The sequence below is a fragment of the Hipposideros armiger genome, unplaced genomic scaffold (genome assembly GCF_001890085.2).
Source record: "Hipposideros armiger isolate ML-2016 unplaced genomic scaffold, ASM189008v1 scaffold_102, whole genome shotgun sequence".
Lineage (NCBI taxonomy): Eukaryota > Metazoa > Chordata > Mammalia > Chiroptera > Hipposideridae > Hipposideros > Hipposideros armiger.
In genome coordinates this window covers 3,054,186-3,071,031 of record NW_017731452.1, presented here as the reverse complement: position 1 = coordinate 3,071,031, position 16,846 = coordinate 3,054,186, and the positions used below count along the sequence as shown (strand labels likewise).

General features: G+C 47.1%; 1 protein-coding gene across 3 annotated transcripts in view; it reads right to left on the bottom strand.

Moving 5' to 3' along the window:
- Positions 1-2,728: 2,728 nt before the first annotated feature.
- Positions 2,729-16,846, bottom strand: part of CFDP1 (chromatin remodeling protein CFDP1) — a 112,589-nt gene continuing 98,471 nt past the window's right edge. For 2 of the 3 annotated variants that reach the window (XM_019646448.1, XM_019646449.1), the window contains exons 6-7: positions 12,532-12,690; positions 2,729-3,042 (exon numbers count right to left, since the gene is read on the bottom strand). In XM_019646448.1, coding sequence (XP_019501993.1) covers positions 2,952-3,042; positions 12,532-12,690 — 250 coding nt within the window. In that variant the 3' untranslated portion in view covers positions 2,729-2,951. The remainder of the gene's footprint in view (positions 3,043-12,531; positions 12,691-16,846) is intronic. The other variant, XM_019646450.1, reaches the window with a different exon arrangement.

Genomic DNA, 16,846 nt, shown 5'->3' with positions numbered 1-16,846 from the left:
CCAACTGAGCCACTCGGCCGGCCCTGGAAGAGGTGATTCTTGATTGACAGTGAACACACTTCAGTCGGCCCCACCATGCAGCCTGCAGCCTGGCTGAGAAAGGCCAGGCCTTTGCTGAGGCAGCTCGCAGTCCTTTGAGAAAGAGGCAGGACAAGGACAGGACAAGTGGCAATGCTGGCTGAGAGGGCAGGTCCTGCCCTAGATGACCAAGGTTGGTCCACACCTGCCCTTAGCACCCACAAGGACGCCCACTTCACCCTCTCCGGATTTCACCACTCACTGAGTCACGCAGGCCTGTCCCTTAGTGGCCGCGCCATCTCCTTCCTATGCTTTCCTACGGTGTAGTCCTCTGCCTGGGTCCCTGGCTGGCAGCAGAAACACTCCATTCTGCAGCCACAGCACTCAGCCCACCGTGGATGGTCAGGCAGGGCTGAGAAGGCTCCCACGTCCTGGGCCTGGTTCACAGCTGTGAGAAACCACCACTCGTTTGGAGAGACCAGCGCCCATGCCTGAGGGCCCGTCTTGCTAACCAATCCATCACTGTCCCTTGGAACTGATCCACAACAGAAAGGAGTGGACATAAGGGTCAGAGAAGGTGCTCCCAATTCGGGGAGATGAGACGACATAGAAACAAGCACAGATCTTAGGAGGTGGGGAGCAAGGCTCTGGGGGGCCGTCCATTCTGTCCTGGAAGAGCCAGAGTACTGCCAAGTCTCGCCTTACACACAGCTCAACTCTGTCTTTCTGGGGCAATTTAAAAAACGATTTACTATGAAAAATTTAAGTCTATATAACCCATAACCCCTGGCCCACTCCCCACCTATGGCCAACGAGACATAAGCGAAAGCCTGCTCTGAAGCTGCTTTTAAGCCTCACAGTAAGGTGATATACGTGTGTGCACAGATACACACGGGCACATGTATTAGCCAGACGAAGCCGCTTCATCAATAAGATGAGCTGAGTTCAATACAGGTGGCTTGTAAAGTGGTTCCATGTAGATCAGGAGGGAGGCAGCTAAAGTCAGGGCAAATGAGTTTTAAATGTGCAAGTCTGGGAACACCAAAGGAAGATCTCCACAGCTGGGAGGGAGCGCATCTGTAACAAGCATGGTGCAAAGCGTGCCGCACTCGCGTTCCTCAACAAGCTGCCAGTCTGTCAGAAGGGCTAGGCTAGTGGGGCTTTTCAAAAGACTCAGGACGTGTCAAGTCGCTGAGTGGTCAGATGTGTGCAGCAAGCCAGCTGGGAAACGACGCAGCAAATCAAGAGACACCAGAAAGGAAGCGAGCTTTCTGCAGAGTTGCGACATGAATCTGATACAGAGGACAGAGGAGAAGCCCGTGCGAGGGCCAGATCGTGACAAACGGCAGGACCACCAACCAGCCAGGATACTCACTGACGTACCTGACTTCTCTCTCCAGGCCTGGGAGCGAAGCAAGAATAGCAAACCCACCCGTGCAGAGAACCCACCACGCCCTGGCAGCGTCTGTCTGAATCTCGCAGGCTTCAAAAGTGTGAAGATTTGCTAAAAAGAAAAACCCTGATTTATAACGAGCTCAGCACCATTTATTCTATAGGATTACAGACTGTTCTTCCAACCGGGACAGGAGTCCCCAGAGCTGCTGTACAACGGCAGCTGAGATGAGGAGCTGTGTGGATGGGAATGAATGCAGGAGGCAGTGAGGACTCCAGGAGAAAGTCAGGGCCACGGCCCTCCACAGGGCAGTGAACACTGGACGCTGCACAGAGGACGCCACACTTACATCTCAGTCTCAGCTGGTGGCACCTGTGGGTCTGGACGTCCTGCTCTCATCAAAACGCTGGCTGGGCTCAGGTTAAAGGACTCTCCTATTATTCCTGTGTCCCTGTGCAGGACCTCACTGGCCACCTGTCTGACACTGGCCTGAGAACGCTCTATCACTACTTCCAGAATCCTTTATGGGATTGGATGTGAACAGACATGTAGCCTGTAAACTACCTTTCTGAGTGATAAGGTCCATAACCATGCAGGACTGACAATCAGGACCACATGCTAGAGGGCTGGAGCGGGGAGGTGGGTGCTCATACCCCTCAGGGGTGTCATGTGCTCATCTCAACCCTGGAGGTGCTGGTGTTATTCGTGCTGCTCAGACGACAATGGAGGCTCAGGAAGCTGAGCTGTGGGCATGGTCACATAGCTGGCAGGTGTCCAGGCAGGAGCTGGCTCCTAGTCTTTGGAGCCCTACCTTCCCCCAGGACATCCCCCTCCCAGGACCAGGCTGTGAGGGTTACTGCTTTATTAATATGACGTATGGGATTTAAAATTTCCTAAGTAGTACAAAAAAGGAAGTTCTTCAGAGTCTTCTTTGACAAACTGAAAATTAAAGAATTACTGAGGTGGGAGCACATCTGAAGCCCACTTTAACTCTGGGAAGAGGAAAAAAGCTGAAGGCAAAAATTTCCTAATTCTGCAGTAATATATCCGTATTTTCAGCCTTACCTTATACCAGTAATAGGAATCCCATTTAGGAGAGAAAGATCAGCAGAGAAGCACGAGAGACACTGGAAACAGGGCTGCCCAAGGGCTTGGCATGCCACCAGTGCTCAGAAGCGTTCTTCTCTCAGTCTCTGGGGCAAGGCTGACCTCAGAAAGAGCCCCACCACCCCAGAAATTCACAGCCTCACCGTGGCCAGGCCGGACAGGCCTTGGAAGGTACTGACCTGGCCTGGTGGACTTTGTAGCAGCAGAATTAAGGGAAGGTCTCTCATCAGACCAACTTTTATTTTTTTAAGAACAAACTTTTAAAAGGAAAATGAATGAAACCACGTGAGATAAAGATACAAAGACAGAAATTCGATGTAGAAAAAAAGACCTTGCTGGGAAACAGTTGAGGAGAAACACAGGAGACGGTTCACAGACGATGAGAAGCTCACATTGTAAACAGGATTAGGCTGCTATTGATTCCTCCGTAACATCAGGGCTTCATTTTGCTCAGCCTGAGATCTCGCTCAATTTCAAACTGCCTGTGATCCACTCGGTCTAGAAAAGCTTTCCGTTCAATGTACCTAGAAGAAAAGGAAAGAGATGTTCGTCAGCAGAATTCAGTAAGAGAAAGGGCCTCCCCTGCGCTGTCCCGTCCTCCTGGGTGTGGGCAGGTCCACCTGGGCAGCACGCTCTCGGGGGAGAGAAATGCAAACAGGTGGTGCCCAGAATGACCACCCATGACTCAGTAACACCCAAACAACTCACATTTGCGCTACAGGAGGATGTTTCTGGTTCAGAGGTGAATGAAAATAAAATGAAAAGGAGAAAGCAACAACTTATCTAAGGGAAAGTACACTGGAGGCATGGTGGCAGGAAAATGTTGCAATTATGAAACAAGGCTTTAAGGAAAGAAGAAAACAGGCTGAATCAAACACAGATTCAGAACCCAGCCCCCTTACACATGAGCTGGGCCACACTGGTCAAGGACTGACCATCTCTGAGCCTCATTTTTCTCAACTGCAAAACAGTGATGCCATATTTCTTGGCCTAAGTGCTGTGCTGAGTTGCTGGGAAAAGAAAGCTTTGCATCCTGCATATATACATCAAAATATAAGAAAAGGTTCCTCTGAAAATGGAAGAAACAGGGTAGCAAAAACTACCTCAACAGGGCTGCAGTGAAGGTAAACATGAGGCGAGGTACATAAAGCGCTCACTTTAGAAGGTATTTAGCTGCCGCCTGCTCTTTCCTTCCCTTCACCCTTTTCTCTCCGTGTATCCTCCACCCAAATGGGAGCAGGTTGCTTCTGCAAGGATGACAGAGGGGGCCTTTCCCTAAACTCTTCTAAGGGAAGGAGATTGGCGCCTCTGCTGCTCACAGCCCACATACAGGGGCCCCTTAAAAGGTCCGTGCTCTGCTCCTAATCTGAGGCAAGGGTCAGCAGACACAGTTGCCCTCCACTTCCCACGCAAGACAGGAGAGAAGCACAGGGCTGAAGTGGGCAGGCGAGGCTGGCTGCTTAGGAGACACCGCTGCATTTTAATGCTCCTTCTTGCCATAAAGTGTGCCTTGATTTGCCTGGGGGAGGGCATCTCTGCTGCTAATTAATCTACTGAGAGAGCAAAACTGCCATTGGAAATGGGAGAGATAATTGAATCTCTGCACTAATTTTTCTTTTGTTGCATTGTGAAAAATGTGCACCTGTCCGTCATTTCAAGGTCATTACATTATGGTGAGAACCTTACCGGGTTTAGGAACTTGGGTTTCTTTTCTGAGTTCAGGGCCTGGCTTTCTCTGTCACCGCACCCTGTGAAATGCAGTCCATCCTCTGTGCTTTCCAGCCAAGCCTGCGGCCACTGATCCTATACCTGACTACACAGGGGGCAGCGGCTCTGCGTCTGAAGCCTGACTCTGCCACTTGCTGGCTGTGTGACTCTGGAAAGCCACAGCACCTTGCCCATTTAGCTAGCACAGAGTAGGTGCTCAAGAAAATGGCAGTGAGTGCTGTTACCACTATTTTGAGAAGCCAGCTTCCCTGAGGTCAGTGGATCTAAGAGGAGGTGTCCGCTCTCTCTATGGGTGTTAACAGCAACTAGTAGCCCCCACCTGGCCTGGGGGTGGGAACTAAGAGGCTGTGTCAAAGCTGCCAACTAGAGGACAGAATGGCAGAAACACCAGGGCAGGGCCTGATCCTAGGTTTGACATAAGCCCTCAGGGTCAGCTTATCAGATTTAGCAAGTGGAATACAGGATGCCTGTTAAATCTGAATTTCAGATTCCCTGGTGGGCAGGGATGCCATAGACACTGGACCCCTTTTGATATGGAGAAGACAGGGGAGACTGGGGGGAAGGTAGACTACAGAACAAGTTCCCCTTCCATCTGTCACTCAGAGACTTGGGATTCTCCAGTGGGGACTGTTAACCAAAATCAGCTGAAGGGCTTTGTCACACTACAACCACCACCCCTCCCCACCCCAGCCCACTGGCCCTGGGGGAAGATCGCGATGGGAACCAACGTTTTGACAGCAGTGTGCTTTAAACACCCCTGGAAGATCCAGCAGAAAAAAAGGGCGAACTGTAGCTCAGGAGGGATTTAGGTCATGTTTCAAGAGAGCCATTGCCTAGTGCTACCGACTGAGAGAGCAGGCTGGGGGGGAAGAAGAGGAAGCATGGTATGGGGTTTTGAGCATTTGTGGTCTTTGCTCTTGACTTTCCTTTAAAGAAGAGGAAGTGATACTCAAATTAGGATGCTTGCTGAGCATGATAATGGCCTTGCAGGTTCCCAGGAGCTGTGCTGGGTCCAGCTGACCTTGAGACTACCAGGAGTGAAGCCACAGCGGGTGCTGAAGGGGCAGGTGCAGGCAGAGTTCAGGTTGAGGGAAGGCTTCCGGCAGCAGAGAGGGGCACTGAATTCTCAAGGGCTACCCCAAGGCCATCAGGCAGGTCTGGGGACTCCATTCCCCATTCACAGCCATCTGCAGCTGCTAACGGGGTCCCTGTGATGGCTTTGGTTTACTGCCAAGAGCTGACCAGAAACAAAATTTCTATTGGACACGGATCCCACCATTGAGAGAGAGAGAAAAGATGCCGAAGGTGAGGATGGCTTTGACGTTTACTATTTGTGTGACTTTAGGCAAGATACTTAATTTTCTGTGCCATATTTTTCTTCTCTGTAAAACACGAATAAAAATTTTAGTACCCCTCTGACAATACAATGAAACCATGAGCAGTGCTTTGTAAACAATAAAACCCCAAACAGCTATGAGCATTGAGGGGTCTTGCTTCCCGCTTCTGACTTGGCTGCATCACTATGAAGCCTTGGAACCCGGGACAGCTGGAACAGGGAGGGACCAAGGGACCAGATGCTCCAGAAGGAGGACGGGCTCCCGGGGAAGGCCTCTCCTCCAAGGTGGCCTGAATGGACGGCCTATTTCCATGGAGCCTCGGAAGTTTCCAGGCACCTTAAGCAGGTTACAGTCCCAGCGGTTCCCAGCAGAACCACCAGCTGACAAGTGCAATGGTGCTTTTCTGGCCTGTGCGCCCAGCACTCCTGGAGACCCAGGCTGGTTCGGCTCAGTCCACTGGGAAACTGGGGTGCAAGTGGGGGCATCATCCCTTCCTGCTACTATCACCTTATGTGGCCCATTTAAGAGCAGCAGCTCTTCACCTTCATGAATAAAATATGCTAATAGCATCAAAACCTAAGGGATTTTCTAGCATTTCCTTTCAGAACCAGGTTAGATCCAACAGGCTCTGACATCTTTTTGATCTTTCAACCCAAATTACTTTCCTGCCACCAATATTCTTGAGATCCAGGCCAATGGGGAGGGGAGGGAAAACGGAAGAAGAGGTCAAGAGAAGGTAGAAAATGCTTCCAGGGAACACGTGAGCACCTGCTCCTGGGAACCCACACTGCACGAGAGGCTGGCAGCCTCCCCTCCCAGGAAGTCAGTGTGGGTAGGAGGCCCAGAGGGTGTGCTGACCTCCAAAAGCTCCATCACATGCCCACAAGTGGCCTCTGCCCACTGTCAGGAAAGGAGCACAGGGGGTTCAGGGAAATCTGAGGCGGGTACAGGGCTGAGGATGCCTCGGGGCTGCCTTAGTCGTCAGCTGCAAGCAGAGCCAGCGTGCATTCAGCACAGCACAGACACGAGAAGGACTGGGGTGAACTTCAATTCCCAAACTGGAAAGCAATGGGCAACAGAGGCGCCCAGGGGCTGGGGTACAGCTCTGTGACGGAGGTAATAAGATATGCCCTTTTTTGCCCTAAGAAATGCAAATGAAAGAAGCAATCTGTCCATATTGCACAAGCCCATGGGGTTGGGGGCCCCAGTGGAAGAGACGTGACTTGCAAACACCTCGAGGGCCAGAGGGAAAGGGTGGTGATTTTAATTAAGTTTCTCCTCCAGTGCTTTCCTCCCATTTCATTTCAATGTTGTGCGGGTTCTTAAAGCGTGACTCTTAGGGGTAATGGACAGAGATTCTTTGGAGAAAGAAAATGATTTTCCTCTGGTCTTTCCTTCATGCCTCGCCAAATCACAAACACACCTGGTTTCCAATCATCGAGCTCTGTAACCTTCAAGTTGATTGCCAGCAGCAGCCAAGACCAAGCCTCTATTTCTCATTTTCTATGCACAATCCCTTCCCCTGAGCCTGCAGGCCTCCGCCTCGGCCATGTCAGAGGGACCCACTGCTGATGGGGAACACTGGCGGGGAACCTGTGGGATGGGTTACAGGCGAGAGGGAAGCAATGCCAAACGCCTTGAGTGCAGACTGTTGACATTGATCCTGAAATGCTGGACCGGGCACTGGGAGTCTGGGCTCAGGGGAAAAGTATCCTTGATAGAGGCATTTTAACCAACTTTGTGACCGAAAATGACGCCTGGGTGGAGCCATCATTCAGCTGTATCCTACCCTTCTTTTCTGGGTGGTCAATTCTAGTCCTACTAGGCTCCGAACCAAAGCCATGGCTGTCTGCTAGCCGGTGGGATGGGCATGGAGACAGCACAGTGGCTCAGCACCTGCTCTGGATAGGTGCTCTTCTAGGTGCTGGTGACAGTGCTGAACCAGGCCCTGACCTTGAGGGCTTACTACACAGGAACATAGGAAACCAAACAGGACAACATGATCAGCTGGTAATAAGTGTGATGGAGAAAATCAAACAGGGTGATGTGATTGTGGGTTCTGGGGTTGGGGCCACTCTAGAGAAAGGAGAAGCAGAGGACTGGGGAAAAGGGAGGGGATTCCTATTTGCAGACATGCCAGACATCTCCCCTACTAATGTGATACCCGTAATACACGTGAGAGGCACACTGACGAGTTCCTACTTTATAGAGGAAGAAACTAGGGCTAGAGCACATGGCAGGCTGGTAGTAGAGACAGGACTGAATTCAGTTTCAATTCAGTTTAGGATAAAATATAACACACGCACACACACACACACACACACAGAGAAAAATGTATAAACTGGGCAAGGCAAATGAATCACCATCAAGCAGCACCCATGTGGCCATCACCGAGGCAGGAAGCAGAATGCTGCCGGACCTCCAGGAGGCCCCTGAAAGCTCAGCCAATGCCAGTCAGCCAGGTGTGAGCTTGCCCACAGTTCCTTGTTCTTCTTTCAAGTTCCTGTTCCCTTGACATTACAGCCTAACTGTGCTTCACTTTGGACTTGACATAAATACTTACACTGTGTGTATTCTTTGGTGACTTGCTTCTTTCACAGATGGACCTAATGGACACATTGGTTCTGCATATTTTTGACCTTCATATAAATGGAATCGTACTGCATGAATGTCTTTGCATTATTACGTTATTGAAATTTTTTCACATTTATTCCCATTGCTGAAGAATATTCCCATGTGTGAACATATTACACTTTGTCACAGTACTGACAGACATCTGAGTTATTTCTAGTTTTGGGATATTATGAAAACTATTGTTATTTAAATTCTCACATGTGTTTTTTGGGGGACATATAACTGAATTTCTGTTGGGAATATAGCTAGGAATGGAATTGCTAAATCACAGAGAGTAACTACACTCAGCTGCATTAGATAATGCCAAATGGTGCATTTGAATTTGAATTGTTATATCTTCCACATAGAATGGACGTTTTTATCATTATGAGGAGACTGCTCTATTTCTGGTAATGCTTTTTGCCTTAAAGTCTATTTTATCTAATATTAATATAGCTACATCAGCTTTCTTTTGGTTAGTGTTTGTGTGGTTTATCTTTCCCCCCATCTTTTTATTGTCAACATTTCTGCATCCCATTGTTTTAGATATGTCTTTTGAACAGCAAATAGTTGTTTTTTATGTTTTAATTCAATGTGTCAATCTCCGTCTTTTAACTGGAGCATTTAGTTTATTGATACTTAATGAAAATTCTGATAAATTCAGTTTTAAATCTAACACCTTATTTTGTGCTTATTATTTGTCCTGCCTGTTTGGTTTCTTTAATTCTTCTTTTGGGTCTTCTTTCACAAATCATCTATTTTTCTCCCTCTCTTACTTTGGAAATTATACACTGTGTTTCTATTCTAGAAATTTCAATATGCACACTTAACACCTTTAACCTCATCCTGGGGAAAACAAGATCTTTGGAAAATTAAACTCCATTTACCCCCTTCCAACTTTTATGTATTTACTGCCAGGTATTTTAATACTATCTTGCTTTAAGAAAAAAACCCTAGTAACTTACAAGACAATAACATTATTGTTTTATATAGTCAGCACCGATTTAAATTCACCACATAGCTGCCTCTTTCTCTACTGGGGACAACTCTCTCAGCTTTTATTTTTCTGAGAATGTCCATATTTGCCCTCATTCTTGAAGGACACACACACACACACACACACACACACACACACACACACCCGGAAGTCTAGGCTGGTGGTGGTTTATTTCTGCACTATGAATGGATCGTTCCAGCGTCTTCGGCTTGTACTGCTGCCGATGAGAAGCCACCTGTCAGTCTAATGACCCTCCTCCTTTCAGAGAAGTCTCTTTTTTCTGGCTGCTCTTAAGATTTCTCTCTTTGTCTTTGGTTTCCTGCAGTTTCACTCTGATATGTCCAAGTGTAGATTTCTATTTTATTTATCTTGGGATATACTTTGGGTTTTTAAAAAATCTATAAACACACGTCTTTCACCTTTTCCCACTCTGTCCTCCAAACTGCTTAACTTCCCTTCCATGGTTTTTGTCTTTTTGTCTCTGAACTATATTCTGGATAATTTCTTCTGTTTTCCAGTTCATGAGTTCTCTTTACAGCCGGTCCAACTACTGTTAAATCTATCCATTTAGTTTTTAGTTATGGTCACTATCTTTTTCATTTTTAGAAATTCTGTTTGTGTCTTTTTCAAATCTCCTAGGCCACTTTTTAAAGTTTAAAATCTGTATCTGATCTTTCCATTGCTTAAATTCTTTGCCGATCTGATTCTGTGCCTGCTGTTTCTCAAGGCGCCTTGTTCCCTTATTGAGTATTTTCAGATAGCAAAACTGCCCTTTAAAAAATTGGAAATAATAACCAACCTAGCTTCAAATTCTATCAACTCTTTACAAGGGGAAAGATGTGATAGCACTTACTTAAGTGGAATTACCATCAAAACAGAAATAGCACAATAATCTTTTAACCTCAATCCAACCTTATTTTAATCAGGACTGCATAACAGGAATATTTTTATCACCAGTCATGACCTGAACTCTTGTATGAGATCAGTTTAAATATGGTGCTCATAAAAAGGTCATAGTCTCATAATAAATATGGCAGAGGCCAATCATTACTCACAGGTAGTGACATTATCAAATGTGACCTTTCTCCCTTCTTTGTTCAGCAAAGGTCACTTTCGTTCCAGGGGCACACTTCTAGGGACTCTCCACATATTCCCACAGAAGATCCTCTCCCCAGGTGATGCCTCTGTCCAAACAGACCTTACAGGTTTGGCTCTTGCGCTTCCCTCCCTTCAACTCTGTGGCACTGGGCACACTTCTCAGTAGAAATCTTCTTGCCCTTCTCCGACATCCCGTTTTGAAGTCAGCTCTCTAGTTACCTATGTGCCGGAAAGGCTCACCCACCAGTGGGCTGTCGTGCTGTCATTTCTGAGGGATGCTCAACACCGGCTGTGCAGCAGAAATGCCTAAGGAGCCATTTAAAGACATAGATAACAATGACTCTGGATTCAGCAGCTCTGTACAGGGGTGATCTTGTCATCACTTTGGAAAACCCCCAGAGGATTCTGCTGCTTAGCCAACATGAGACACAGTCCCCTCCCTGGAGGGGCGACTGGGTTCTTTGATCTGCCTGCAGGTGTGGGGAAGGCAAGTGAGTGGAGGCGTGGGGTGGGCACTGGAAAAACAGGATCAGATCCATGGAATCCTGGCCAGGGGAAAAAGTGTCAGAGAAGGAGGGAAGAGCAGAACACTTAAAAGTTACACGCTGTTAGCTGTTCCCTAACCCAGTGGGGCTTGACTTTCCATTGCCTGACAAGTCCTCCTCATGGAGCAGATGTCTTTTGTAATCTTGTTTTCTCTTCTAGTTTATGTTTTATTAGCTCTCCCTTATCTTCAGCAGCACCACTCCTTACTTTTACAAGACCTCTAGTAACTCAAGCAGAATGAACACTGTCCGACCCGTATAATCAATACTCAGAGAAACGACAGAGCGTAGCACACACTGGCAGTTCCCCTGCTGCCTTAGATCACTAGACAAATGTGAAGACGACGACGGAGCTGTGAGTTATAGAGCTGAGTCAGAGTGGGGGTTTGGGGCAAATGTCAGGGGCCCTCTCTAGGTAACACTCATTCCTGCCTGCACTTCATCCTGGGTCTTCCCCAGATGGCTCTGGCACTTCTGCCTCTGTCCTGTGGCATTCCATCTCTGACATACTGACTTGGAAGTATGGTAGTTAAACAAGCTCATAGTCATTAAAAATATATGTTTTTAAACATACTGATCAGCTTTCAAGTTCATTCAAATAATCTTGAAGCCTAATTTCGTAATATGACCCCCAGAATAAATCCCACACCTGTCTTTATTATAGTTTAGCTTGTAAATAACCTGAATGCTGACCACTTAACACAGATCTTTATGTGACAGGTGCTCCACAAAGGACTTTATGTACATCACTTATATGACGAGTATGTACTGTACATATTACATATATTATCTCACGAGGTCCTCACAACCACGGAGGGTGGTATCATTATCCCAGTTTTACTGAAGAAAGAGCTGAGCCTCAGACATGCCCAGTGCATGGCAGGCAGAGCCCTTACTGGTGAGGGGCGGGGCGATGAGCGCTTGGGGCTGTCTGATAGGCCACACCACACTCCCTTTCACTGTCAGGGGCAGGACTGTTAATCTTGAGCCATGGACCCACTTCTGTAGTAACTTTGTTCCTTAGTTCCTTCTGAGGTTCCCAAGCACTCATGGAACACTGTTTCTTTTTTGATATTCCTAAATACCTAGTTTATGGACATCCTCTGCATATTCCAAAGTAAAGAGGAAGGGAGTGTAGGTGATGGCCTGGATGCTGTCTGAGGGCTGGTGTGTAATAGATTGAGGACAAGGGTGAAGCTCTGCCCTGGGCTGTAACCTCTCTCTCTCTCTCTCTCTCTCTCTCTCTCTCTCTCACACACACACACACACACACACACACACACACACTCCCATGATAATGCAACAATATCTAGGCACTCTGCTGGCTCTGCTTTTGAATCATTTGAGCTAGCCTGGCTTCTCAGAGGCCAAATAATTCAGGGCAGGCCAAGATTGATACAGTGAGCCATCTGACCACGTGAATAAACGAGGTGACTTGCAGTTCACAGGAGCTATAATTTAGCAAATTCAGCTTGGCAGACGTGACCGTCCCTGAGAGAAGTGATGCTCACATGCCTCTCCCTTCCTGTCACTCCCAGCGTTTCTCTCGCTGCCAGGACCTGCCCCGCATTAGAACAGAGCTTTACTGACAGACCAAAGTACTCACATTTTTCATTTAAATTGGGTGGCCTTTCTGCAATCAACTATTTCAGAGTCTTAGGATTTTTCAGAGGACTGGAGTCCACTCCTTCTTACCCTTCCTTCCCGCGATTGTGGATGGCTAGTTCTTCACCAATGCCCTCTTCCTCCTTGAAGCTCTCCCAGTCCAATTTGGACTTCTCTAGGGTGCTCATCTTCTGCTTCTTGGCTCCAATTTTTCCCAAAAGGCTGCTCATGCCACTTGATCTTTTTAACCTAGGGGAAGGGAAAACATGAAACATGTAACATGCAAAAACTATAATCTCTTGATTAATGGGGTTTTTGCTTGGCACAGGGTTCCCTAGAATCGAGCTATTTATCTTGGTGGGGGCCATGTTTGTATGTAGGGTACTTCCTGTCTGGTGTGGAGAACGCCATTAAGTAGAGAAGAATTCTAAAGCACTTTTCCTGCTTACCATCTCTGACCGCTCTAAGGACCTGGGGTAGGAAATCCTGCAGACCTCTGTGTGTTCTGACAGGTCTCTGCTTGCAAGGAGGGAGAAGCATGGCATGATTCAGACACGGCTTTAGATTCACATGTCTAGGTTCATATTCCAGCTCTGACTGTCTTTAGGCTAGTTATCTAACCACATCTGCCTGGGTTTCCTCATCTACAAAATGAATACATACCCACGGGGTTATAGTGTATCTTATACACAAAGTGCTTAAAACAGCACCTGGCACAGAGTAAAGGTGCAATAAATGGTAGCCATACTGAATCACTGTCATCATTTGTGCACTCAAGCCCCAGGGGATTCTTTTAAGAGAAAGAGAACCAGACCCCGACACTGATGATCAAGAAGTCACAATGTCTTAAAAGGGCTCCAAGATCAGTTTCCTTTCAACTCCTGTGAGTCAGGGCCCTGGTTTTCCCCAGGAGGTGGAGAATATTCCTGCCCTAAAAGCAGGGAATGTACAGCCTGTGTTCTATTTGCTGGTGTTGCTATCATGGACTGTGGGAGAAGCCCCACATGCCCAAGTTCAAGTTTTGGCAGGTCAAATTTTCCAGCCAATGTTAAATGTATGAGATAAAATAAGAAAAACAGAATGCAGCTAGTAAGAAGATAGTGTTAGGGGAAGGAACTATGGAAGGAACATGGCTTTTGGTCTCTTTATGAAACTAAAACAAGTTATATACCAGCATGCAAGAAACTGAAAGTTATTTTCTGCTTTACTGGGATAAGCAAGAGAGTTAAAACATTTAAAAACTATGCGCTAACACTACAAGGCCTACTGAGTACATCGATAATCATTCCTGTCACTTGCCTAGAATGCTGATTCTCTAAAGTGCTTTCATAGCCATTTTCCCATCTATTCTCACTATGGCCTGTGAAAGACGAGCATTGGGTCTGAGGTGGAGGAGGCGGCTTGGCAGTGACCTAGTGTCACTCTAACCACTCAAACCCCACCTTCCCAGAGCACAGTGCCGAGGAAGGGATGCGTTGCTGCCTCTGCTCTGGAGCGAGCCAACAGGCCAGTGTCCACACTGTACACGAGACTCTTGGGCTGAACCATTTCCCTCCGTACTCTCATTGTATTCACGTTGGTTGAGAGGATGCTAGCCTCCCTACTGTGGTCACGTCTCACTATACACTGTTAGCTTAAGATCAACTTAGCAGAGGCTGGGCGGGTATCCTCATCCGCATTCTGAGTTGGACAAATAAACAAAGTCTGAAGAGGTTAAATGATATAACAAAGGTCAAATCCATAGAAAATGCATATCCAGAACACAGCAAGGTCGTTTGGATGCCCAGTGTAGTGCACTGTGCGGTCTCGCCTCTAAGGTGAGAATTTACTTGAGATGTTTTCTGACAACTATTTTACTTCCCAAATTGCTTAAGAATTTTCCAAACAGCTCTTTATGAGCTTTCAATTCACATCTTCTAAAAATTCTTTCCCTATAACAATCTCTCCCTCAACACACACACACACACACACACACACACACACACACACACACACACTATATTGTACCAGGAGCAGGCATGAGTGGGGATTAAGAAATTTAATGTCTCAAATCTTTTCACTTCTCACCTGCCTCACTGCCACTGCCTAGGTTATCACTGTTACATTCTTTCATCTGGATAACTTAGCAGCCTCTTTACCTGTCTCCCTGGCTTCTGTTTTGTTGTCATTCAAGAGCTCCATCCTGGCATCTATTCTACATGCTGTCATTTGAGCAAATTTTCTAAAACACAAAGCTTATCATGTTTTTCTGCTTAAACGTTCCTGGACCCCTACTGCTCTTACAATAAGTCTAAACTCCTAAACTAGCAAAGTTCTTTCTGATCTTCTCTTACCACACCTACCCTTGCAATTTATGCTCCCTCTATAGTCCTGAACCTGTACTTCACCTCTGCCTGCCTCCCTTCTTTTCATCTGGTCTTGTCTGAGTTTAGAAACCTCTTCCTCCAGGAAACCTTCCTGGATCCCTCCCCCCATCTCTGAATTAGCTACTTCCTGGTGGTTTCTATTGCACCCCAGTTCTTTTCCTATTATTGCACAAATCCTTTCCCTGACACATGCTCGAGGACTTTAATTTCAGCTGTCCCTGTCATGGTTAATTCTGAGCAAGCTCAGAGTCACTGCTGACAATGTGCTACCAAAATCAGACACCTGGAGGCTTTCCATTTCTGGCTGCGGGACCTCCTTTGCCCCTGCCAGAATGTCACAGCACTGCCTGGATATGTGGTGAAGTTCATGCCACCGGGGCCACCCTCATTTAGCTGGTGGCTAAATGGACCAGCCTCCTGTCCTCACACAGGCAATTATGGGAGGCACTCGAAATACTTCTCAGGAGTTCTGGTGGTGTTGAGCCTGTGTGGCCTTGGACATGCACTCTTGTATTGGCTTTTCCTCCTCACCTGTCTCACTTATCCCCACCCCTCACTCCTGCTTCCTGGGGTGACTTCCCAAATAACCTACCTGCACTACGGTTCTGCTTTGAGGGGGATCTAACGGATATTTAGGAGAAACGTAATTTTCCTTGTGTATGTTGTCTCCTTGTGGACACTCCAAATCTCTCTAGAGAACATGGATATAGTTCCGCAAACAGTAGGCGCTCAGTAGAGCCAACAATGGCACCTGGGCACATGACAAATTAGTGAGAGAGAATCAGATCTTTGTAGAATAAAGTGTTCAGAACACTTTTAAATTGGGGGATTCTAAGGGGAGTAATTTCCAGTTGTATTCACCAATCAGCTCTCCACAACCAGAGTTCCCCATTTTATCTGGGCAGCACCACAGGCTTTGGAAGCCATCTCTGTCCCTCAGCTTACAGCGCTGATGGTATTCCCAGATTACACCATCTTTTCCTCAAATCACTTTCAGAAGTCTATGAGGGAACGATCTTTTGCTGCATGGCAGTGAAGTGGGTTCCAGAAAAAGAAAAAAGCCATAATCCCCCTTTGCCTTGTTCACCATTAAGCACCAATAGTCACCTGTGCTATTATGCTTTAGGGGAAAGCTTCTAGGTTTGCCTTCATTGGATCATTAACATGGTTTATGATTTTCTAATTTGATAGCCTTGAAAGCAAATCACCTGTCTTTTATTTGAGGCTAAGTCAAAGTGAATGTCATATTTATAGTCACATGATGCACAACTCACGGAGGCTCATCATGACTGAGGCCTGCACTGTCTTCTTGGAACCTGGCATGTGGGGTCCCTGCGGGCTTTTGAGCTCTCCCACTCACTCTCCCACCTTGACATGGGGTTTTAGTGGCATGATCCTGGCGTTATTCCATTTTTATTGCATGATCGCAGCTTTCAGGAAGGCAGATTTACCAGGACCTTGGTCCTATCGCTGCTGTTAAGGTTCATCAATCAGGCTTTCAGAAAGGCTGAGACAGGAGAGAGAGACTCGGGGGCTGTGGGCTCTCTCTGCCGCGAAAGAACATTGCAGAGGGCAGCGCGGTGGTACATCCCTCTAAGAACTGTGGCTAGTTAGGAGGGAGTAAATCCACACTGGTTTCCCATAGGCATTTGGCAGCTGTGTGGGCCGGAAAGCTGTGGAGAAGAGGAGGCCAGAATTCCCTTGGAGACCTCTTTGCTGTCAGTAGGAACCAATGCAGTTCCAGGCACCACTGACTGTCCATTGTTCTGGACCCTAAACCATAAGGGCAAGGGGCTACCAGAGAGCTGGCTTTGACAGGCTGTCCCCTTACCAGCTGTGGATTTTCTGGTCGTGGTTCTAAAGTGTGGTGAGCGGTGTCACAGAAGACCATAGGACTTCATTCAAGAGAATCCTCATCCACCTGCTATAAGTCAAAGTTCAAAGAAATGCATCATGCACTTCATGCTCACTCACAGATTACATCTGGAATGTTATACTCCGACATGTCCAGAAAATTGTTGCCATGATGTTTTCAATGT